The sequence below is a fragment of the Ictalurus furcatus genome, chromosome 1 (genome assembly GCF_023375685.1).
Source record: "Ictalurus furcatus strain D&B chromosome 1, Billie_1.0, whole genome shotgun sequence".
NCBI lineage: Eukaryota > Metazoa > Chordata > Actinopteri > Siluriformes > Ictaluridae > Ictalurus > Ictalurus furcatus.
The window spans coordinates 11,919,796-11,944,934 of record NC_071255.1 but is presented as its reverse complement, the minus strand read 5'-3'; the positions used below and the strand labels follow the sequence as shown (position 1 = coordinate 11,944,934).

General features: G+C 38.8%; 1 protein-coding gene across 1 annotated transcript in view; it reads left to right on the top strand.

Annotated features, from left to right (window-relative positions):
• Positions 1-12,636, top strand: part of ephb6 (eph receptor B6) — a 57,504-nt gene extending 44,868 nt beyond the window's left edge. Inside the window, exons 14-19 of the mRNA XM_053625828.1 lie at positions 568-815; positions 1,001-1,219; positions 3,589-3,738; positions 4,736-4,920; positions 5,421-5,576; positions 9,889-12,636. Coding sequence (XP_053481803.1) covers positions 568-815; positions 1,001-1,219; positions 3,589-3,738; positions 4,736-4,920; positions 5,421-5,576; positions 9,889-9,994 — 1,064 coding nt within the window. The 3' untranslated portion in view covers positions 9,995-12,636. The remainder of the gene's footprint in view (positions 1-567; positions 816-1,000; positions 1,220-3,588; positions 3,739-4,735; positions 4,921-5,420; positions 5,577-9,888) is intronic.
• The last annotated feature ends 12,503 nt before the right edge of the window (positions 12,637-25,139 follow it).

The following is a 25,139-nucleotide window of genomic DNA, read 5'->3' as shown; positions in this document are numbered from 1 at the left end:
TTTTTTTGTTTGTTTTTAGGAGCACCACATAGCTGTTTTGTTGACTGAACTACCAAGAAAGAACAGTCAAAAATAATTGTAATTTAGAGATTACGAAGAATAGGTCAGCGTGATCTCAGTGATTTTTGTCCATGACATGATTTTTGGTGCCATATAGGTTGGTTTAAGTATTTCTATAACTGCTGATCTCCAAATGAACACCTTTGGGATGTAGTAGAACAGAGATTCGCAGCATGAAAGTGCACGTGAAAAATCTGTAGGAATTGTGTGATGCAATCATGTCAACATGAACCAGAATCTCAAAGGGATGTTTCCAACATCTTGTGGAATTCATGCCATGAAGGGCTGAGGCTGTTATGAGACACTACCCAGTATTAGTATAGTGTTCCTAATAAAGTGCTCAGTGAGTGTATTTATACTGATTATCCAGTGTCTTTCATTCTCTTTCCTTCTCTTTTTCTGTGTTTTACATCTGTATTATCATTATAATATTAACTGTATACTATATTATACTGTAATTCAGTTTTCCATCTCACTCTTTTTTTCCCTCTTGGTCTCTCTCTTCAGCTCAGTTTGGTGAGGTGTCCAGGGGAAGATACAGACCTTTAGGCCGTAGAGAAGTGTTAGTAGTGGTGAAGACTCTGCGATGGGGAGTAACAGACCGTGAAAGAGGAATGTTCCTCAGCGAGGCTGGGGTCCTGGGCCAATTCGATCACCCCAATGTGCTGAAGCTTGAGGGTGTGATCACACAAACTCCTCCTGAGCGCATCATTATGGAGTTTATGGAGAACGGCCCCCTGGATGCCTTCCTCAGGGTGAGCAAGATAAAAAAACAAAAAACTATACCATAGATCTTATTAACACAGTAGATTCTAAAACCTAAGGTAATTTATGTGTCAGAGCTTGTGAGTCTGTTTTCTTCATCTGATTTTTATTTCCTTGAAATCCAAAAATATGTGAAATCTTTGTGTTCATTATTTCTCTTGCTCCCATGTTCCAGGAAAATGAGGATCAGTTCAGTGTGTTGCAGCTGGTGGGTATGGTGAGAGGCATCGGAGCAGGAATGTGTTACCTTTCTGAGAGGAACTTTGTGCATCGTGACCTCGCAGCTCGAAACATTCTGGTGAACTCAAACTTGGTTTGTAAGGTCTCCGACTTTGGTCTGTCACGGCTCATGAAGGACCTGGACCACAATATGCCCACCTACACTGCATCACTGGTGTGTTTTGGGAACTGAGCTGTGTCATACTACTATAAAAGTTTAAATCACTTTGGGATTGGTGAAAAGGAAATTTGTTTAGTCATACATTTATGTCTGTATTTATATTAGTAAGTTTTAGAGTTTTTCCTATGGGGTGCCAAATGTAAAATGTTTCATGTTTTTTCTCTCTGATTTTCTGAGAAAATTTGAAGTCATTCTGACACATTTAAATAGTGACTCATGTCAACTATCTGTTTCAGTGTAAATTTTAAATATAAACCTAAATGTTATATGTATAGTATCTCACAAAAGTGAGTACACCCCTCACATTTTCGTAAATATTTGATTATATCTTTTAATGTGACAACACTGAAGAAATGACACTTTGCTACAATGTAAAGTAGTGAGTGTACAGCTTGTAAATTTGCTGTCCCCTCAAAATAGACATTAGACATTAATGGCTGTGTGTTGAGTTATTTTGAGGGGACAGCAAATTTACAAGCTGTACACTCACTACTTTACATTGTAGCAAAGTGTCATTTCTTCACTGTTGTGACATGAAAAGTTATAATCAAATATTTACAAAAATGTGAGGGGTGTACTCACTTTTGTGAGATACTGTAAATGTTAAATATACATTTTAAATGTATAAGTTAAATGATTCATTCATTTATTATTCATTTATTATTTGTTAATTTAATTGCCCTTGCCCTCTCTGAGTGTGTGTCATTGGGAATACACAGCAGTGTATTCCACAGTGTGATAGTTTTGGAACATGGTTGAGGATTTAAAAAGCAGGTTCACTGATGGCATTTTTTGGGCTGATTTAATAACAGTCCACAGCCACCAAGATTTTGTTTTAAAGCAAATAATCAAAATTAAATCAAATCAATTTCTGCGAATATATGCTATGGCAAAAGGAAAATTTTAATGAAAACAATTTAAAACCAGGGATGAGCTACTTTTGAGCATCTTGATCCTTTATCCCCCCAAAAATTTGATCCTTTATCCCAAGTTGCCAGATTACTAATCCATACACACACGTTTTACACCACCTTACTCAATTTCCTCTTTATTGAGGGAAATCAATGTACAATTAATGCAGTGCATTTTTAACGATTTTATTAACTATAAAACTTGAGCAATTGTGCTAATTCAAATGGGCAACTTCGTTGGCAATTGACAACCAATATTACCCCAGCAAGCAAATGTAAACATCTCAATTGTACTGTCTGTAAATTTGCAACAAACAAATGTACAAAGGTCCTATTTTTGGTTAGTATTCTCATTCTCAACCCAACCTCAGAGAACAGTTCAAAAGTGCTTATTCAAAAAATAGTTATTCCAAATGTTATTACCAAAATCCACATATTACCATGAATAATGCCGAACATGCAGTAACAATTCAGTGCATAGATGTCCATACCAGTCTACCCCCCAAACACACACAGTTCAGACAACATTCCCACTACTGATGATCATTAGTGATGATTCATGCATTTGGCAAAAAAGGTTTTTGCTGATGTATTTTACCTTTTAAATCTGAGATGAGAGCAACTCTGGCATCTGTATCTTTCATACTTCTCTTTGTAAGCAGTGGTGCAATGGCAATTTAAATTAAAATCTTTCATTAAAAATTACGTTTCCAAACACACGGACGCCCCTTTGAACTCGGTAAAAAGATCATGTTTCCCATCTTGACTGGAAAACACTAATTTAATTGTCAGTTTTTATTTTCTTTTTGCTCATTTTTGTGAACGTTCACATTAGTGTACACACGCTCTCTGACTTAATGCAGGACACTCATTAGGATGATCATTTGGGAATGCAATGTCAACATTACAACCAGTAAATCCTGAAATTAATCTCTGCTATGAAATGACTGATGTAAATAAATACAAAATAGGTAAATAGGGAAATGCAAAAGTAGGTAGCACCTCTAGCGTTAGCTACTCAGATAACCAGCTTAGCTACCGCTAATGTGCTGTGTACCTTCTCTGCTTCTGTATACTTTGCGGTATTTTATAGTGGAGAATAATTTCAGGAGTTACCAGTTGCAATGTTTTGAACATTTAGATTTAAGATTTAGATTTAAGATTTAGGTGTAACATTTGTATGAATATTTAGATTTAACATTTAGATTAACATTTCTTTTTAACAATTACATTAAATAATTAGATTTACCATTTAGATTGATTTTAAACTTTTTACATTGAATGTTTATCTTTAAATTTTACCTATAACATTTAGATTTATATTTTAAATTTACTCTGATACTTAAGATTGTTATTTGACGAGTCACTATCTATATGTACCAGAATGGCTTCAAATATGTTCCCAGAACTGCCAAATTTGCATTTGTTTTCCTTTTATTTCCTTTTTCTCAGGGTTGTAAAATACCTATAAGGTGGACAGCTCCTGAGGCTTTCCAGCATCGTAAGTTCAGTTCGGCTAGTGATGTCTGGAGCTTTGGGATCCTCATGTGGGAGGTGATGTCATATGGAGAACGGCCATATTGGGACATGAGCAACCAGGAAGTAAGGCTTGTGATGTGTGTACGTGTTTGTGTCTGTCAAGGTCTTCTAGATCTTTGCTGAAGGACCAGACTAACTGAATTATTCATGGTTCATTGATTCATGGTCTGATGATAGTTAATCTATTAATCATTAATTGGTAGATAATTGTATATTGGGTAGACTTGCAGTGTACAAATCGTAATTTGATGTTCCAAATACAAAATGAGCACAAATGTGATAAGCAACAATACGTTAATTCCCTAGGCATGGGTACAGTGAAAAAATTAGCAGGAGCTTGTTTATGTGTGGATTCATGTGAGGGTTCATTCCAAAAATTGGTTTTCTATTAAGCTATTTTAATCATGACTGCGTAGTTCAGTGCAAGACACGATAACCAACCTCCATTTTTTTCCACCTCTAATTAAATCAGTTATGTGCAGTCATGAATGAGTCTGTATGCCTACAGCATTCTGATGATGGAGCTGTTATGCGATTCAGTCTGTTTCAAAACTGTGTGTGTGTGTGTATGTGTGTGAGTGCACACTGAGATGCATAATGTCACCAAAGGCCTCCAGCCAAAGACATGGCATGCCACTGAAGCAACATCATTTATCTGGCATGTGTATCTATTTTTATAACAATTGTGGTTGGATGTTTACATTTCCGTGCAATGTCTTCTCTGCACAAATAATTCACATACAGAAATGTGCATGTGGCTGACTACTACTTACTATTTTGCATTTCTGGTTAGATGCTAACTGAATTTTGTTGGCTTTGTACTGGTACTCTGCTCAACAACAGTGAAGCTGAATCTGATCTAATCTAGTCTAAAATGAGAGCCAGCCACTAACAAAAAAATTTGTGTGCCCCACACTCAATAAAATCATCTCTACAGGTTCACTGCAATTATGCAATGAACCCCAAACCACAACACTGACAAACAAATGAGGAAAGGACAACTGACATCTGTAGTAACCTACACTTTATTTCATTTATTTCCCTGATTTTCTGTCTCTAGGTAATGAAGGCAGTAGTTGATCAGTATCGTCTTCCCGCACCTAATAGTTGCCCTCCTGTTCTACACGCTCTGATGCTGCAGTGTTGGCAGGCTGATAGACAGAACCGTCCCAGATTCGACTCTATCCTCTCTTCTCTAGACCGTCTCATACGTCACCCTGCATCCCTGAAGGCTGAGCATGCTCGGTACGACAAGCACTTCAAACTACATCTTCCATCATGAACTTTCCTTTAGTAGTTTTTATATGTCCTTGACAAGGAACTGTGTCAGCTTTTCGCTCGGAATTCCGAAACATCTTCAGGGTATGGCTACACCTTGATAATGACAAAATCAGAAAATATGAATGTTTGCAACCTATTCATATCATGCAGTCGAATGATTACTGCAAAGCTCTTTAAAAATCCATTTGCTTGAAGCTAAATGCCTGTAACACTAAAAGGAAGGGGGCTAACTCAGATATGCACAAAACATTAGAGAAACTTTGCCTTCTGTCAGTGCTGTCATTCCCCCCACTCCCCACCCCAATGTAATAACATACTCCTGATAAAATATTGTGATATTCTTAAATGCAATCTAAATATGTTTAAAGAAATATTACATAAATTCTTCAGACAATACGTTCATTCAGATTGATTCTAGCTAATGTGTTCTCCCCATTACATCCCCTTAACATGTTCTTTTTAAGCCCCACCCAACCCCTGCTTAGCCCCACCTCCACAGATCTGTCAACAGTGACGACAGTCAGCGAGTGGCTGAGTGCGCTGAGGATGGACCGCTACAAGAATGAATTCGAGAGAGCACAGCTGCACAGCCTGGAGAGAGTGAGCTTGCTCACTATGGAGTAAGTACACTTAGCATACATAGGAAAGGTTTTGTTAACTGCTCTGAATTAAGGGCTAGTGGATTAATACATTAACTAGTCAGACAGTAAACAGAGTAATTCAATCCCACTTAGTAGGGTAGAGTGGCACATGGACGCTGACAAAATCCAAACCAGACTTGTTTTATGATGCTTCTATAAGGCACTTTTTGATGGACATGAGCTTCCATGCTTTGTAGCCTCAGTTTCAGAATCAACAGTTTCAGTTGAGCCACCTGGTTGTCCATACCAGTGCATTTTAAGAATTGGTGCATCTGTAAATAGTGTAATATGATACACAGATATATTATTTTGCATATTTATTGCATTGATTTGCTTATTTTTGTTGTTAAGAGTGTAGCCTAAGAATCATTGAAGTTCGAACTGTAATTAGAAGTCTGTCTGTGGCTGTTAAGTGAAGTAAAGTACGGTTGGATGCATTCTTTGCTGTAGTTTAATCGTATTTAACTGCACTAATAAAATAGCCTAAAACAGCAATGTCAGTCAGTTTTCATCATCCATCATCTCTGTAAAATAAATAAATAAATAAAGGGCTCAAATGACATTATTCAGCTCATTGTTCCTTGTGTTAGCTGGGGGGAAAAAAAATAAAATTTTAATGCCTCAACAATGTGGAACAACTTACAGGATCATTTCAAACTTGCTGTGCTCCCTTCACTGGTTGAATTTATGGCATTTGTAAATAACTTTGAGTATAGACATATTGGAAGTGGCTTCTGCGATATTTGATTATGTATTACTATGTATTTTTTTCTATTTTTGTTTGTTTTTATTGATTCATTTTTATTTATTTATTTTCCCCTGAGTAGCCATAGTTTTATAGCTACTTAGACTAATTTGTTCATGAAGTATCAACAAGAGGTCCAAAAGGAATACAGACAAACAAGAAAGAAAAAGAAACTCTCAAACAGAAGCTTTTACACTCCAGTCTTATACACCAGACATCAAATTACATGCAGTGCAGTATTGTAGTGGTACAGGAATGTACAGACTTATAAATTGACAAGACAAAGCAGGAGCTCAAATTCCTCAGGACAGGACTCTCCAGGCAGTACCTACTTAAAAGGATGACCAATGGCACATTTTTATAGACAAGACAGTTTGGACGGCATCTATGTCAAACTGGAATAGAAAGGGAGGCCTGTGCCAGGATTTATCATCTTAGTCCAACTTTCATCTTTAGCCTGGCAGTTTCACAGCCATTCACACCTTAAGGATACCCTGAATTTATTGTGACCTTAATGAACTTCGTAACATTGGTGTGAATCACACTGAGATTTAATTGCCACAGAATGTGCCACCATACAGGTGTTGACAGAGTCCTTTGGATAAGCGGCTAAAGGTTTTGCCATTATGACTTCCAGCTACTATACATGCTGTGAGTTACAGTACATCATATAACACTGAAGTTACAACTGAGGGCAACTTTTGTTCTTCATGACCAAGATCTACCGTTAGATACTCTTATCAGTAAATTTGTGAGAATTTTTTTTTTTATATACATGGCTATTCACTACAGTAAATGTATGTATGTATATGTGTGTGTGTGTGTGTGTGTGTGTGTGTGTGTGTGTGTGTGTGTGTATATATATGTGTGTGTGTGTATATATGGTGTATATATAAATTTACTTTAGTGAATAGCCATGTATATAAAAAATTCTCACAAATATATATATATATATGCGTGTGTGTATATATAAAATATATATATATAGTATATACACTGGTGCATCTCAAAAAATTTGAATATTGTGGAAAAGTACATTTTTTTCCCCGTAATTTAATTCAGAAAGTGGAACTTTCATATATCCTAGACTCATATTTCACATAAAGTGAAATATTTCAAGCCTTTTTAGTTTTAATCTTGATGATTACAGCTTCTAGCTCATGGAAATAAAAAATCTCAAAAATATTAGAATAAAGAATTTATAATACAGAAATGTTGACCTGAGAAGAGCTCTAATCAGCTAATTAACTCCAAACACTGGCAAAGGTTTCCTGAGCCTTTAATTTCTCAGTCTGGTTCAGTACACTACCGCAATCATCAGGAATATAATCAATTTTGCATTTGATTTGGAAATCAAGGTCCCAGAGTCTGGAGGAAGAGTGAAGAGGCACAGAATCCAAGTTGTTTGAAGTGCAATGTGAAGTTTCCACAGTCAGTGATGATTTGGGGTGTCATGTCATCTGCTGGTGTTGGTCCACTTTGTTTTCTCAAGTCGAGAGTCTATGCAGCGTCTACCAGGAGATTTTAGAACACTTCATGCTTCCGTCTGCTGACAAGCTTCATGGGGATGCTGATTTCGTTTTCCAGCAGGACTTGGCACCTGCCCACAGTGCCAAACTACTAGTAACTGGTTTGCTGACCATGGTATTACTGTGCTTGATTGGCCAGCCAACTCACCTGACCTGAACCCCATAGAGAATCTATGAGAGACACCAGATCCAACAATACAGACAAGCTGAAGGCCGCTATCAAAGCAACCTGGGCTTCCATAACACCTCAGCAGTGCCACAGGCTGATTGCCTCCATGCCTTGCCGCATTGATGCAGTAATTCGTGCAAAAGGATTAAAGCCCTGACCAAGTATTGAGTATTGAGATACTTTTCAGAAGTTCAACATTTCTGTATAATAAATTCTTATGTCAGATATATGTGACTGATATCGCAGGGTAGAGATGCATCAATATAATTTTTTAATCATGTTTTTGGTACTATTACCAATACTGATACCAAAATAAGTAACCTGCATAGTATTATTCAGACAAAAATGGAAGATTTTATGTAACTGTTTATGTTTCCTCAGTTTACTTCATGGCATGCACACATAAGTTGATGTATGTAGGCTATAAACCTTGTTCTTTATAACATTAGTGAGTTGATTTTCTATGAAGTGCATTAGCTACATTAGTTACATTACATAGAGTAGGGTTGCAGTAGAGAGCAGGCTACTGTATGTTTCTCTTTGCAAACACTTTTGCACAGCTGTATGTAAAGTTCGTTTTATTGTCTTCATCTTTTCAGAATCCCTTGTTGTTTAAGAACAATAGTGTCTGAGTTCAAAAATAGTAAGCTGTGTAAATGCTGTTATTTACACGTACCTAGGCTTATCTGTAGACAAGTTTTCTCACCTAACCAGTGATTGCTGTGCCATTTGTTGATGTTTAGTGCTGCTAGCGATGCACTCGTCATGCTGAGTTTTATGTTTAAGATGTTTTATCAGGTTAGTTGTATTTTAGAAAGACACTGTACTACTTCCTCTTGATATTTTTGCAGAGCACAGTTTGCAGTCTGCTTTACTTTCATATACAGTCCAATATGTACAGATTTCACGTCATATTTTCCATAGCACGGCAATGTACACCAGGCTTACGTCACATAGTATCACATTGTATTGAATATGAGTATTGGAGCATTTTTTTTTCTGAGTAGTAAAGGGATTTTCCATTTATAATTCCGTTATGGGATTTTCCACTTTACATTATAATTACATTATAAGAGAGACATTATAATGTACATTATAATGTAATGGGATGGTCATCCTCAATTCTATAGACATTATAGTCATTGGTGAAACCATCTTGTTCAAGAGTCACACAGTGATGGGGGCCAGCATTATTAACAATTCTTTTTGCTCAGTCTGAACAGAAAAAGAAAATAACGATCAGTTTTCTTTTTCCTAAAAGCAATTTCATGTCATAATGGCAATTTGCAGGACAAAATTCAAGCCAGTGGGGAAGGATGTGTGCTGGCAAATATGTATATTTCTAAACAGCAAGTTATGGAATACCAATCAAATTTTAACAACACATTAATGATTTCTCATGCATATACACATACTTTGTGCCTTCTCTCACTGGCCATTTTATCAGATACCACAGGACCACCAGAGACCGGATATTATTTGGGTGGTGGATCATTCTCTGCACAGCAGTGATACTGGCATTGTGGTGTGTTCGCGTGGTGGTTGTATAAGTGTATCAGTCACAGCAGTGTTGCTGATATTTTGAAACAATGTGTGCACTTACTGGACCTTGTTGCTTCACTTAAACAAATTGTACATACATTTGAGACACTGTAGAAGCCAATATATGTCAGGTTTTTATTCAAACACATATGATTCTGTTTATCTACTGAATAAACTAAACCTGACCAGCCTTTTTTAATTTTACATTGCAGTTAAGTGGTAAAAACAGTAGAGTGCAAATAATGACTTCTCTCTCTCTCTCTCTCTCTCTCTCTCTCTCTCTCTCTGTCTTTCTGTGTATTTCAGGGATGTGCAGGCATTGGGAGTGAACCTGTTGGGTCATCAACGGAAGATTGTGAACGCAGCACAGCAGCTCAGGACTCATCTGACTCAGGGACAGGTGGAGGTGTAGAGGACTTTGCCATCCTTTCTTGTGGACATTATAATACACAGATGTTCAGTCTAGCCTACACAGCAGCCCAAGCCATGCAACACAAGGAAGGTCAAAGGACCAGGTGTTATGGCATGATAAGAACATAGTTTTACAATATTTATTTGCACATCAATCTGTCAGTATCTCTCTTGTTCACACACCAATTTTCTCTCTTTCTTGTCATGCTTGTTTAGGTGTTCATATTCCTCTCTCCTTTGCCTCCATTGTTTATCTGTCCATATTCCTGTCTGCCTTGTTTCTCCAACACTCCCACACACACCCCCCCAAATGTCCATTGTCCATTAATGCAGATTGCAAAAAAAAACAAACAGCTGTAAGCTAATGCCTGGGGAAAAAAAAAAAAAAAAAAAACGAAAACAAAGGGAGTTACCACTACAGTCAACTGCAATGATAGTCGATGGCATTGTTTGACTGACTGTTTGATTTAATTTAGAAGTTATGCATCTTTCAATTGGCTCTGGATGGTTGCTAATTTAAATACTAATTCAAATGAGTAATTCTAATACTAATTCAATTAGTAATGTTTCCATTTTATTCCAGGGCTTCTCATCTCTAAGGATTAAGGAAACCTATTCCTCTAATATACATAAGGCTGCTCATCAGTCTTTCATAAGCTGAGTCACATTTGTTTTGAAGTAGAGAACACTTACAACTGTGCAGGACAGTGAAGTTGAGATGCTAGAGCTGATTATTGTAATCATATAATTATATGATTATTGTAATCAGTTGCTTTGGACTCACTCATTAATTTCAAGGACCAATCAGAAAGGCAGATTTGTTCACTTTCTTCCTGATTAAGAGGTGGATGCAAATTAAGACTTTTATGTCTGTTTAAGGTAATTTATGCACCTTTTAAAAAACACATCACTACCATTCAACACTATACCAAAACCCCTTTAGTTTTGCCCACTTTGCAATTCCTAGTCAGGCATTAAGTATTCATTTTTGTATTCATTACATTACAAAAGGTTATGTTCAGATTACAAGGCTGAGGTGGCCCAAATCCAGATTTTTGCCTAGATATGAGTTTGATTGTGGTGTTGTTGTTGTTGTTTCTGTTGTTGTTTCAAATATAATTTAAACCACTTTCATGTGTGATCCTAGATTGCAGTCATATCTGATCCATGATTATGTGACCGTATTAAGAACTAATTTCAAATGAGCTTTTTCTTATAGTATACTACACTACATGTGCAGGTCATTACAGGCTCTAATTTTACACACAAAGGAACTACAAAACAGTGAAAGCTATGCATTTGTTTTTTTGTTAACTATTTTTGTCCCAGTGAACCTCTAAGCAATGAAGGCTTATACTGCTGGTTCATTGGTTTTATGTGCATGATGGTCAGATTCAGGCACCGTTAGCACTAATGTCATATGTGGGTCACTTACACTTGTAGAAAGGAATGCAGGAAGCATCAGATATGTGCTAAATTCAGCACTAGAGCTTGACTGTATTAGGGAATTGAAAGAATATGGTATTTTTTACAGTTATTTGCCTGCAATCATATTATTAACAATAGGCTGTTATAGTGTAAACTGAGGTACATTACTATAATGTTTTAGCAACAATATATTACAAGAAGGCCCTTATTTGTGCACTCATGTTGTACACTGATATTTATCATTTTTCACAGTAAAATGTAAGGTTTTAGTGTCAGCTATGGCAGTCCTTAAACAAATGCCGTTCACTGTTCAGACAGTATATCATCATTTGTCACTTTGTCACTTCATGATAGGATTCATGCACAATTTCAGCCACATCACTGGAGCCTGATTAAGGCCACAGATTATCAAGTGTATTATCCTTGGGTACTGTGTATTGAGCTGAGTAGAGGGCAAGCTTCTGCATTACACTGAATTGTGCAATTCATGAATAGATATTAGATGTTGTTTCATAATTCATGTTTCTTGTAACGTAACTTACGCTATGTGAAAGGTTTAGCACAAGTGCACTTATTTACCTCTCTGCAATCGAGTTGCTGTAGCACACATGAAATTATTTCAGTGGAAAATAATAGTAATGGTTTAGCTTGTTTTATTTAATTTCTTAATTAGAATCATTCAAATTGAACCAAATTAATTATTATACATAAGATGCAGCTTTGCATATTGGTACCACGTTCATCTGCTAATACTATTCCATCTGTCATATACTTGTTCCCTTGTAGAATGATGTGTGTCGACTTGCTATCAATGCTGACTAGTGGAATTTACTGTGCATTTTGTAGTGACATTCAAGCTTATAGATAGGAAACATCTATAGATGTTTGGCATGGACTCCACAGGTTTGTGCAAATCCTTATGATTCATTTTAGATCAAATCCATCAGCGTGAACACATGCTTCAATAGAAGAAATGAGGCATGAGGAAAATCTGACCTTTTGTATGAAGCAGTTAACATGGAATTAATGTCTTAACATTAATACCATGAATTTGCTCACAATTATATAGGGACCAAGAAATAGTGCAAAATCTTGAATATTAAACATTCAAAATATTGAACACTTACTTTCTTTGTTTGAAATATTTCACAACTATAAAAACCTTCTGTTTATGTCCAATTTTAAATGAAAGAAATATCTCAGACTTTCATACTGACCAGCATTTATTACACGCAACTGATATATATATATATATATATATATATATATATATATATATATATATATATATATATATATATATATATATCAGTTGCATGCAATATATGCTGGTCCAGATGTCTATAATACAGTATATCTGGATATGGATGAATATGCTCCCTAAAGAGTCACTGATGCAGAGTCAGTATCAAACCCCTGTGCTCATGGTTGAGATCAAACCCACAAGGTCCAAGTCGATGACCCTTAGCTTACTTATGTAAAATGAAAACTCATCACTTCAGCAGAAGCATAACTTAATGCAGGTTGCCAGAAAAAAAAGACATGTAACTGTTGATACAGAACATTTTGTGATGACACAGTGACTATAGTTTACATGTAGCTTTTACACTAGCATAATTCTTTTATCATATACTGTATGCAAAGGCCTCCGATTTCAGAATTTATGTAAGGGTGAACCATAGCAGATTAGTTCAAACAGGATTTCTGCAAGTGTAGTAAACTAAGAGAATTTTCCCTCTAGAGCTCATATTAATCCTTTAATTTATCTCTGTACACCAGTACTGTCCTAAAAAGCTCAAGCGGTCTAAGTGACAGTATTCTAAACACGGTTCCTCATTGGTTTTTTAGATAGTTAAGGGTTCTCAGCATATTTTAAGTAAGTATCATGAACGCATTAAAGAGCATTAAGTTTTGTTGCCTCATAACATATAGCTATCTGTCATAGAGCTCACCCAAACCACAAGCACTTACCAGGCCCTTTTAATGGAGACAAATTTTCCATTGTACTAGAAGCATATGATCATTAAGGTGAGCTGCTAAAGCCAGTTCTCCATCCAAATCACTCTATATTTATGTATTACCAAAGTCACAACCTGCTTTATTCACTCGCTTTATTCTGCATGTAACATCACACTGTAACATAGTACACATCAAATAAGTCAACATGTATGTTTTAGTTAATGGGACTTTTAGTTCAATGAAAGAAAAGGAAACAATGCTTTTTGTGCACACGTGTGTGTGTGTGTGTGTGTGTGTGTGTGTGTGTGTGTGAGAGAGAGAGAGAGAGAGAGAGAGAGAAGGTTTTCACAAGAGCACCTAAGTTTCTATAATTTGTTACTGTTCATCAATATTACACTACTGTGAAAATTTGTAAAAATGAATAATTGAATAAATAAAATAATTTTTATTTATGTACAAAACAATGGTCTAATGTTTACTATACTGAAGCTGTAGCATATTTCTATGTTATGATACATAAAGCATTTCTCTTTTTCGGTGATGCTATTGTCAGATTTACATAACTAGATAAGGACTAACGACATCATTTTCTTCATTGTGAGAACTATAAATTACATTGAACCAACTTAATATTTAAGGCTAAAGGCCAAAGTAGGCTGTGTCACTGTGCCACTCAAGAGCTATTGCTATTCATCTTTGGTTTATGAAAGATTTTCTCCTCCCTCTTTTTGATGTCTTGCCTAAATATTTTAGCTGACCTAACTCAAAATCTGCCTGTAGCATAGGGGATATAAAAATATGTATTCAAATAAAACAAAATAAACACATCCAGTTGAACTCACTATATGAAAATTTTAAAATAGCAACAAAACTTTATTTATTTATGCTTTATTTACTAACCATCATGTACCTTCTCATAATCCAGCATTATTGCTACTGTCATGTACTGTCCTGTTCCCATAAAACATTGCAGGTCAGCAGATGGCTCCTCTTTAGTCTTAGTCAGCTCTAAATCAAGAGATCTGATCTGTATACAGCATAAGATCTTAATCTACTATACGGGTGAAAAGCACAAATAGCCATTTGAAATGTATTTATTTTCCCACTATGTGCTACAAGGCTGCAAAAAAAGCTATTTTCTATTAAATTATGCCCTATAAATGTATATCCAGGCCAACTCTGGAAGACTCCTTGTTATTTATTTATGTCAGGTACATTTTGTGTTAATGGCATGTACAGTTTTCATTTTAATTATTTGTAGATATTTGTTGTTATTAGTACTTCTTATAGGCAGCACAATTATATCTATATTTTGAGCCTTGGTTAGTATTACATAGTAAAAATTAAGTAAGTACTACTTACGTCCATACACTGTCCACTTTATTAGGAACATGTACAACTGTATATCCATGCAGTTATATAACCAGCTAATCATTTGGAAACAGCGCAATGCATAAAAACATACAGATACAGGTCAAGAGCTTCAGTTAATGTTCAAATCAAACAGAATGAAGAAAAACTGTAATCGCTGTGAGTTTGATGGTGGCATGGTTGTTGACACCAGATAGGCTGGTTTGAGTATTTCAGAAACTGCTGATCTCCTGGGATTTTCACACACAACAATCTCTAAGAGTTTACACGGAGTGGTGTGAATAACAAAAAAACATCCTGGGTGCAGAGGGTCTGAAACACCTTGTTGATGAGAGCGATCAGAGAAGAATGACCAAACTGGACTGAGCTGACAGGAAATCAGATATAGGTGTAGATATCTGAATCTAATCTCGTGCAAAATTTAAAAAAAACATTTGAATGACTGACAGCACAATTGCTGGATTTTATATAAATGAAGTCATGAATGTAGGACCGCTAACCTGCCCCCTAACAGTGACCATAATCTTTCTGGTCTTTTCTTTGAATTGACTCTCATGAGCTTGCAAGCCTGAGACTGTTAGATAGTGATTACAGTACTAAATTATAGGTTAGTAGTGTTATATTGATAAATACTAAATCTAAATTAATAAGGATAAGTAATGGTGATCATCATAATTTAATTATATGTAGTACTTTAAAAATGTAAACAACATATACAAGGTAAGGCAAGAATAAATAAAACAGAACAAGGATCAAAACCAGAATAGCAAAGTGGCAAAATACAAAGGCTTGGTATCGACAGGTATGAGAACAGTGAACATATACTTTGCGATTAATTGATGAACTGAGAGTCCTTAAGTAGTATAGTGTATAATTGAGACCAGGTGTAGTGCAATCCGATTGAGGGTAAGAATGAATGTGAGAGATTTGTGATGGTTGGGTGTTGTAGTCTTTGGCGGCCATGCTTGTAGGCCACTCTGTCGTCAATTCTGGTGTTGACTTGACACCATTACTCTGCATCCAGCCAATCCGTCCATTCCATTTCTGTGCCGCTTACACAGGGTTGAGGGGAGCCTGGAGTTTATCCCAGGGGACTCAGGGCACAAGGTATGCAACACACTGGATGGGGTGCCAACCCTTTGCAGGGCACAATCACACACTGTGGACAATTTGGAAATACCAGCCAGCCTACAATGCATAACTTTGGATTGGGAGAGGAAACTGGTGCACCCGGAGTAAACCCCTGAAGCAGAACATGGGAAGAACATGCAAACTCAAACTCCACGCACACGCGGTGTCACGTATCGTGACGTAACAGAGATAAGGTAGGATGCAAGCGCAGTGTGAACAGTTTTATTGAGAGACACACAGGCAGGTAAATCCAGAACGTGATCCAAGAACGTGATCCAAAAATGTAATCCAGTAACATGCAAAGTTCAGACGATCGGCAAACAGGCATAAACGAGGCAAGGCAGGAATCAAAGTCGTTGTCACGGGATACAGGGTCGATATACCAAACGTGAAACATAAACAACAGTGAGGGACTGGTAGCGGAGAAACCAGCGTGAACTTAACAAATGAACCTAAACATGAAACATGACATGAACTATGACTATGAATCTAAACATGAAACATGAAACTATTCACTGACTGTGGTTATCTATCGTAAGGACTCTAAACTAATTTACTATAACTCATTCAATATTCCGCGTCGTGTGCTGGGAGGCGCGCGGTATATATGCGGAGATAATCAGCGTTGTAATGGTTGACGGCTGAGGGCAATTCAGACACACGTGAAACTACAACCAATGACAGAACGGGGAGGAGACATGACAGAAACATAAACAAATGCACGTGTCGAAATGTCACGATTGTCCACAAGGGAAAAGCAGGTGCTCATGCGCTCACATGCTCCATAGCGCGCTGCTTAAAGGGGAACTCGTGACAGAACCCACCCCCCCCCCCCCCCCCCCAAGGGCGCTCCTCCCGGAGTGCCATGAAACATCCATCTCCATTGGCGGCCCTGGCCCCCTGGGCAGAATATCCCAAGCAGAGCCTGGAGACCGCATGCCATTCTTGGCGAAACAAAAAAGCAGAGCGACGTACACGGCAGAGCAGGGAAGCAGAGCGACGTCCTCAGCTGAACAGGTAGGCAGAGCGACGACCACGGCCGGGCAGACAGGCTGAGCTACTTCTTCGGCGGAGCATGAAAGTGGAGCGACATCCTCGGCGGAGCAGGGAAACAGGGCAACGTTCTCGTCGGAGCATGAAGGCGGAGCAACGTCCCCGGCTGAACAGGTAGGCAGAGCGACAACCACCGCCGGGCAGACAGGCTGAGCGAAGTCCTCGGCGGAGCATGAAGGCAGAGCGTGGGTCTCCGTGAGGCCCGGGAGAGGAGCGTGGGTCTCCGTGAGGCCTGGGAGAGGAGCGTGGGTCTCCTCAAAACAGGAGGGAGGAACGATGTTCGCCATGGAGCAGGAAGGCTGAGCGACGACCTCAGCCGAGCGGGGAGGCTGAACGACGACCACAGCTGAACAGGGAGGCTGAGCGACGACCTCAGCCGAACAGGGAGGCTGAACGACGTCCACAGCCGAGCAGGGAGGCTGAGCGACGTCCACAGCTGAGCAGGGAGGCTGAGCGACGTCCACAGCTGAACAGGAAGGTTGCAGCTCTGGAGTTGTGATCTCCTCGTAGATCTCAGGCTGGGGCTCTGAGGTCACCAGGTGAACCCTGGGCATGGGCAGAACTTGGGCGGCCGTGTCAGTAGACTCGGCCGTGGGCAGAACTTGGGCAGCCGTGTCGGTAGACTCAGGCATGAGCAGAACTTGGGCGGCCGTGTCGGTAGACTCGGGCGTGAGCAGAACCTGGCTGTGCGTGTCGGCAGACTCGGGCGTGAGCAGAACCTGGCTGTGCGTGTCGGCAGACTCGGGCGTGAGCAGAACCTGGCTGTGTGTGTCGGTAGTCTTGGGCGTGGCCTGAACCTGGGCGACCGGGTCGGTAGACTTGGGCGTGGGCTGAACCTGGGCGACCGGGTCGGTAGACTTGGGCGTGGGCTGAACCTGGGCGACCGGGTTGGTAGACTTGGGCGTGGACTGAGACCTCAGGGACTTGAGACTTGACTTGGATTTCAGAGACTGGAGACTTGACTTGGACTCCGACCTCAGGGACTTGAGACTTGACTTGGATTTCAGAGACTTGAGACTTGACTTGGACCTCAGGGACTTGAGACTTGACTTGGACTTGGACCTCAGGGACTTGAGACTTGACTTGGATCTCAGGGACTTGAGACTTGACTTGGACTTGGACCTCAGGGACTTGAGGCTTGACTTGGATTTCAGAGACTGGAGACTTGACTTGGACTCCACAGACTAGAGACTTGACTTGGACCTCAGGAACTTGGTTGTCCGTGTTTACATCAACTTGGTGGCTCATCCGCTCATAATGCATGTGGAATGGAAGATCAGCACTGTTCGCCACATTAACTCCCTTCAACAGCTCATCCAAGTTGTAGCTCTGCCCTGGTTCTTCAAACTCCCTTTGAAACAGGTCAGAAAACTGCCTACTGTCCTCCACTACCCGGGGTCTCATGGCTGCTACTCGCTGTGCCCAATTGCGAGCTGGGCCAAAAAATCGTGACATCATGAACTTAATCCATTGTCTCTCCCTTGGCTTCGGGTCAAACAGGCTTGAGAAGTAACTCTGGCAGTCTATCATAAAATAGTCCGGAGAACCAAAGAAGCCATCATATCGATCGGGAAGGTCCATGAAAGTCCATTGTGAAAACTGGATAGAATCCAAGGCGGGGATGATTGGCGTGGACCTCCGGGTTCTGCGTCCTCTTTGTTCTCGTGCTACATCCATGATGGGCGGAATATTCTGTCACATATCGTGACGTAACGGAGATAAGGTAGGATGCAAGCGCAGTGTGAACAGTTTTATTGAGAGACACACAGGCAGGTAAATCCAGAACGTGATCCAAAAACGTAATCCAGTAACATGCAAAGTTCAGACGATCGGCAAACAGGCATAAATGAGGCAAGGCAGGAATCAAAGTTGTGGTCACGGGATACAAGGTTGATATGCCAAACATGAAACATCAACAACAGCGAGGGACTGGTAGCGGAGAAACCAGCGTGAACTTAACAAACGAACCTAAACATGAAACATGACATGAACTATGACTATGAATGCAAACATGAAACATGAAACTATGGACTGACTGTGGTTATCTATCGTAAGGACTCTAAACTAATCTACTATAACTCATTCAATATTCCGCGTCGTGTGCTGGGAGGCGCGCTGTATATATGCGGAGATAATCAGCATTGTAATGGCTGACAGCTGAGGGAAATTCAGACACACGTGAAACTACAACCAATGACAGATCGGGGAGGAGACATGACAGAAACATAAACAAATGCACATGTCGAAATGTCACGATTGTCCACAAGGGAAAAGCAGGTGCTCGCGCCCTCACATGCTCCACAGCGCGCTGCTTAAAGGGGAACTCGTGACATGCGGCTGCGGGAATCGAATCCCCAACCCTGGAGATGCAAGGCAAATGTGCTAATTTCCAAAAAAGTTGGGATGCTGTATAAAATGTAAATAAAAACAGAATGCAATGATTTGCAAATATCATAAACCCATATGTTATTCACAGTAGAACATAGAAAACATTTCAAATGTTTAAACTGAGGAAATGTACCATTTTAAAATGGCAGGAAAAGTAAGTGTTAATAAAAAGAAACAACTGGAGGAACATTTTGCAACTAATTAGGTTAATTAGCAACAGGTCAGTAACATGATTGGGTATAAAAAGAGTATCTTAGAGAGTCTTTCAGAAGTAAAGATGGGGTGGAATCTGGGTGGAAGCATATGTTCCTCTAAAACCTGTATATACCTTTCAGCATTTATGGTGCTTTTCTAGATGTGCAAGCTGCCCATTCCATAGGCACTAATACACCCCCATACTATCAGAGATGCAGGCTTTTGGACTGAGTGCTGATAAAAAGCCGGATGGTCCCGCTCCTCTTTAGTTTAGAAGACGTGGCATCCATGGTTCCAAAAAGAATTTCAAATTTCGATTCATCTGACCACTGAACAGTTTCCCACTTTGCCTCAGTCAATTTTAAACGAGCTTTGGCCCGGAGAAGATAACTGTGTTTCTGGATCATGTTCACATATGGCTTCTTCTTTGCATGATAGAGCTTTAACCAGCATTTGTGGATGGGACAGTGAACTGTGTTCACAGACAATGAGTTCTGGAGGTGTTTCTGAGCCCATGCAGTGATTTCCATTACAGAATCATGCCTGTTTTTAATGCAGTGCCACCTGAGGGCCCGAAGATCATGGGTATGCAGTATTGATTTTCTCCCTTGTGCACAGAGATTTCTCCAGATTCTTGGAATCTTTTGATGATATTCTGTACTGTAGATGATAAGATATTCATAGACTTCGCAATTTTACGTTGAGGAACATTATTCTGAAATTGTTCCACAAATTGTAGACGCAGTTTTTCACAGATTGGTGAACCTCTGCCCATCTTTACTTCTGAAACACTCTGCCTCTCTAAGATACTCTTTTTATACCCAGTCATGTTACTGACCTGTTGCCAATTAACCTCCAGCTGTTTCTTTTTAGTAACACTTAATTTTCCAGCCTTTTGTTGCCCCATCCCAACTTTTTTGAGACGTGTTACGGTCATCAAATTCAGAATTACCTTTTTTTTTTTTAATGGTACATTTCCTCAGTTTAAACATTTAATATGTTTTATATGTTCTATTGTGAATAATATATGGGTTTGAGATTTGCAAATCATTGCATTCTGTTTTTATTTACATTTTACACTGTGTCCCAACTTTTTTGGAATTAGGGTTGCAGCAGTTCTATCACTTTCAGCTACTTCATGAGCTCTTTGTGTAAATAGTATTCTGCTTCACTTTCTTAAGTCATTATCAAAAATGGTCCAGTACTACAAAAAACAGTCTCTCAAAACGTGAGCACTACACCTATGAAGAGGTTATAAAAACAAGGTGAAAAGGCCACCCTTTACCAAAGACCCATAATGATACAGGGGACACACAGTGTTGCAGCACACAACAAAACGTTACAGAGCCGAGTCTGAAACGGTCAATAGACCTTAGTAAACACTTAGTTGACCTGGATTCAGTGCCTGTACTAAAGGTAGTGTTGCACAGTGCCTTCTTAAGACATTCAATCATCCTTTAAAAAGCAGTTGGCTGACCGCTATTACTCATTATTTGCCCGTTCGTCCCTGCCATCTCTCTCTCCCCTCATGGATCAACAAACACAAATCATTTAAGCTGATAAATGACTCAACAGACAAGGACACTTTTGTTGCATGTGGACATGCAACACTACATGATGTAGGCTCCGACTATAGACATTATCTTTGGCTCATCCTTCCAGATCCCTTTCTAGAAATAGCAACAAAAATTTTCTTACTTGTCTAAACATATCATTAGAAGTAAGGCTTGTTTTCTTTCTTGTTCCTCAACAAACCTTCTATTGATGATTTTAAAAAGCACCCTATTAACACTTGTATTAGCCAATAGAAATCTTTTGTAGCCTGTATAATTTTTTTTAGAAGAGATCTTGACATTTAAGGCTAACTACAATAACCTCTAACCAGTCTGAAAATATCAAAACTGCTGACTACACTGTTTCATATTTCACAGATAAAGGTGTGTGTGTGTGTGTGTGTGTGTGTGTGTGTGTGTGTGTGTGTGTGTGTGTGGCCTATATATAAACTTAGTACAGTAAAGCAAATGCCCAGAGATCTTTTTTTTTTCTTTTCAACCTTTTACCTTTTTTATCTTTTACCTTAATTAGCTTTTAGAGTAAAGCTTTAAAGGTACATAGGTTGTCCTTATAGTCCAATTATGTACCTTAAATTATGTATTAAGGTGTAAAGATTATATAAGTCTATTAATAGTAGAAAAGATATACCACCCCAGTGGCAAATACAGCTTGGTACCTTTATTTCTGAGTGTAATACAGTGCTGTGAAAAAGTGTTTTTTTTTTTTTCTTTCCTTCTTCTTCTTCTTCTTCTGTTTTTGTGTATATCTCATACTAAATTGTTTCAGAAATGAAAAAATCTAAGATAAAACAAAGGCAACCTGAGTAAACACAAAATACAGTTTTTAAATGATAATGTTCTTAAAGCAAAAAAGTTATCCAATATCAGCTGGGCCTGTGTGAAAATGTATTTGCCCCCATAGTTACTAATTCCCCAAATCTATGAAACTGCATTCAGCTGGACAAGATGCAACCACGACTGATTACTGCCAGTCCTGTTCAATCAAATCAACTTTTTCAACAGCATGAAGTTGGTTAAAAGGTCTTACCTAGTAACACACTATGCCGAAATTGAAAGAAATTCCAGAAATGATGAGGAAGAAGGTGATTGAAATACATCAGTCTGGGAAGGGTTGCAAAGCTATTTCAAAGGCTCAGGGACACCAAAGGACCACTGTGAGAGCCATTATCTCCACTATGAAGTCCACAAATAAGCAATATATTAATACGTAACTAATTCTTCCCATCCTTAAGACATCAGGAAATAATGAGGTGTTTACATTTACAGCCAACTGAATCATTTATGAACAGTCATTAATAATGTTAATACTTAAATATTATCATCTTGTTGACACATTCTGTTAATTAACATCATGACTTACACAGTATTGTTAAAGATCTGTTACAGTCTTTTTCTACACAATGTAGTTAAACAAATTTCAGGCTATTTAAATAACTGCGATGATCCAAATCAAACCACTTTATCAGTGACGTTATAAAAATGGTGTAATGGAAGGACTGTGGAATATGCTAATAAATTGACTTGTTAAGGCTACTTAACATGTGATTTTAGATAACTGTATTATAAACTGTATGTTTCATATATTTTATGATTGTTTAGAATTGGGTGTGCTGGAAAACAAATATTCAGAAGGGTCTCAAGCTTACATTATTGCCTATAATTCCAAACACACTTTTCATAATGTAAATGATTTTTATTAATACTGTGTCATGATATTAATTCAAAGAATGAGTTAAAAAGATGTTAATAATGATGTTACCTAATACTATAAATATGTATTTGTGTATGACAAATTTTTGATTTCCCTTCATTATTTTTTCATCTGTTAAGGATTAATACATGTACAGTATCTCACAAAAGTGAGTACACCCCTCACATTTTTGTAAATATTTGATTATATCTTTTCATGTGACAACACTGAAGAAATGACACTTTGCTACAATGTAAAGTAGTGAGTGTACAGCTTGTGTAACAGTGTAAATTTGCTGTCCCCTCAAAATAACTCAACACACAGCCACTAATGTCTAAACCGCTGGCAACAAAAGTGAGTACACCCCTAAGTAAAAATGTCCAAATTGGGCCCAAAGTGTCTATTTAGTGTGGCCACCATTATTTTCCAGCACTGCCTTAACCCTCTTGGGCATGGAGTTCACCAGAGCTTCACACGTTGCCACTGGAGTCCTCTTCCACTCCTACATGATGACATCATGGAGCTGGTGGATGTTAGAGACCTTGTGCTCCGCCACCTTCCGTTTGAGGATGCCCCACAGATGCTCAATAGGGTTTAGGTCTGGAGACATGCTTGGCCAGTCCATCACCTTCATCCTCAGCTTCTTTAGCAAGGTGGTCGTCTTGGAGGTGTGTTTGGGGTCATTATCATGCTAGAATACTGCATACTGATCATGCTGTGCTTCAGTATGTCACAGTACATGTTGGCATTCATGGTTCCCTCACTGAACTGTAGCTCCCCAGTGCCGGCAGCACTCATGCAGCCCCAGACCATGACACTCCCACCACCATGCTTGACTGTAGGCAAGACACACTTGTCTTTGTACTCCTCACCTGGTTGCCGCCACACACACTTGACACCATCTGAACCAAATAAGTTTATCTTGGTCTCATCAGATCACAGGTCATGGTTCCAGTAATCCATGTCCTTAGTCTGCTTATCTTCAGCAAACTGTTTGCGGGCTTTCTTGTGCATCATCTTTAGAAGAGGCTTCCTTCTGGGACAACAGCCATGCAGACCAATTTGATGCAGTGTGCTGCGTATGGTCTGAGCACTGACAAGCTGACACCCCCCCCCCCCCCACACCCCTTCAACCTCTGCAGCATTGCTGGCAGCACTCATATGTCTATTTCCCAAAAACAACCTCTGGATATGATGCTGAGCACGTGCACTCAACTTCTTTGGTCGACTATGGCGAGGCCTGTTCTGAGTGGAACCTGTCCTGTTAAACCGCTGTATGGTCTTAGCCACCGTGCTGCAGCTCAGTGTCAGGGTCTTGGCAATCTTCTTATAGCGTTGGCCATCTTTATGTAGAGCAACAATTCTTTTTTTCAGATCCTCAGAGAGTTCTTTGCCATGAGGTGCCATGTTGAAGTTCCAGTGACCAGTATGAGGGAGTTTGAGAGTGATGACACCAAATTTAACACACCTGCTCCCCATTCACACCTGAGGGTAGGGAAAATGGCTAATTGGGCCCAATTTGGACATTTTCACTTAGGGGTGTACTCACTTTTGTTGCCAGCGGTTTAGACATTAATGGCTGTGTGTTGAGTTATTTTGAGGGGACAGCAAATTCACGCTGTTACACAAGCTGTACACTCAGTACTTTACATTGTAGCAAAGTGTCTTTTCTTCAGTGTTGAAACATGAAAATATATAATAAAATATTTTTTCAAAAAATGTGAGGGATGTACTTACTTTTGTGAGATACTGTATTACTGTATGTGTTACTTATTTGTGGATCTTATATTAAAGTTTTAGCCTGAGTTCTCAAGAAATGTCTTAACAAATCATCTGGTATATTTGCTGAAGCTTTAAAAAATAAACACCTTCACCAATGAATTAACTCACACTTGAAAGAATGTAGGCTACTTGACCAAGTTGTGGTGACTCAGTGGTTAAGGCTCTGAGTTACATTGAAAACGGGAGTGTGTTCTAATGTTTTACTGGCAACCCTGCTGTTAATAAATTACTTTTGTAACTGGAAACATGGTAAGGATTTTTAATCTGACAACAATAATGAACGGAATAAATAAGATGCTGCTTGTTATTCTCACTTAATAGCTACATGTTAATGCTGTTTGGCATGTTAGACAAGTTAGACATGTAAGCGACAGCTCTAAAACACAAACAGTTTTCAAGACTAATTCACACTTTTGAGGGTAAACAAGTGCAAGGAAACATAAACGGTGATTAGGCTACTGTAATTTGTGGCGCAAAACAATGTGAAACCTGTGTGGTGAGTCATTTACAGCCGGACAGCTGGAAACCAGGGTCAAACCCCTCACCTGGGCCTGAGCACGACAGGATATGCTACA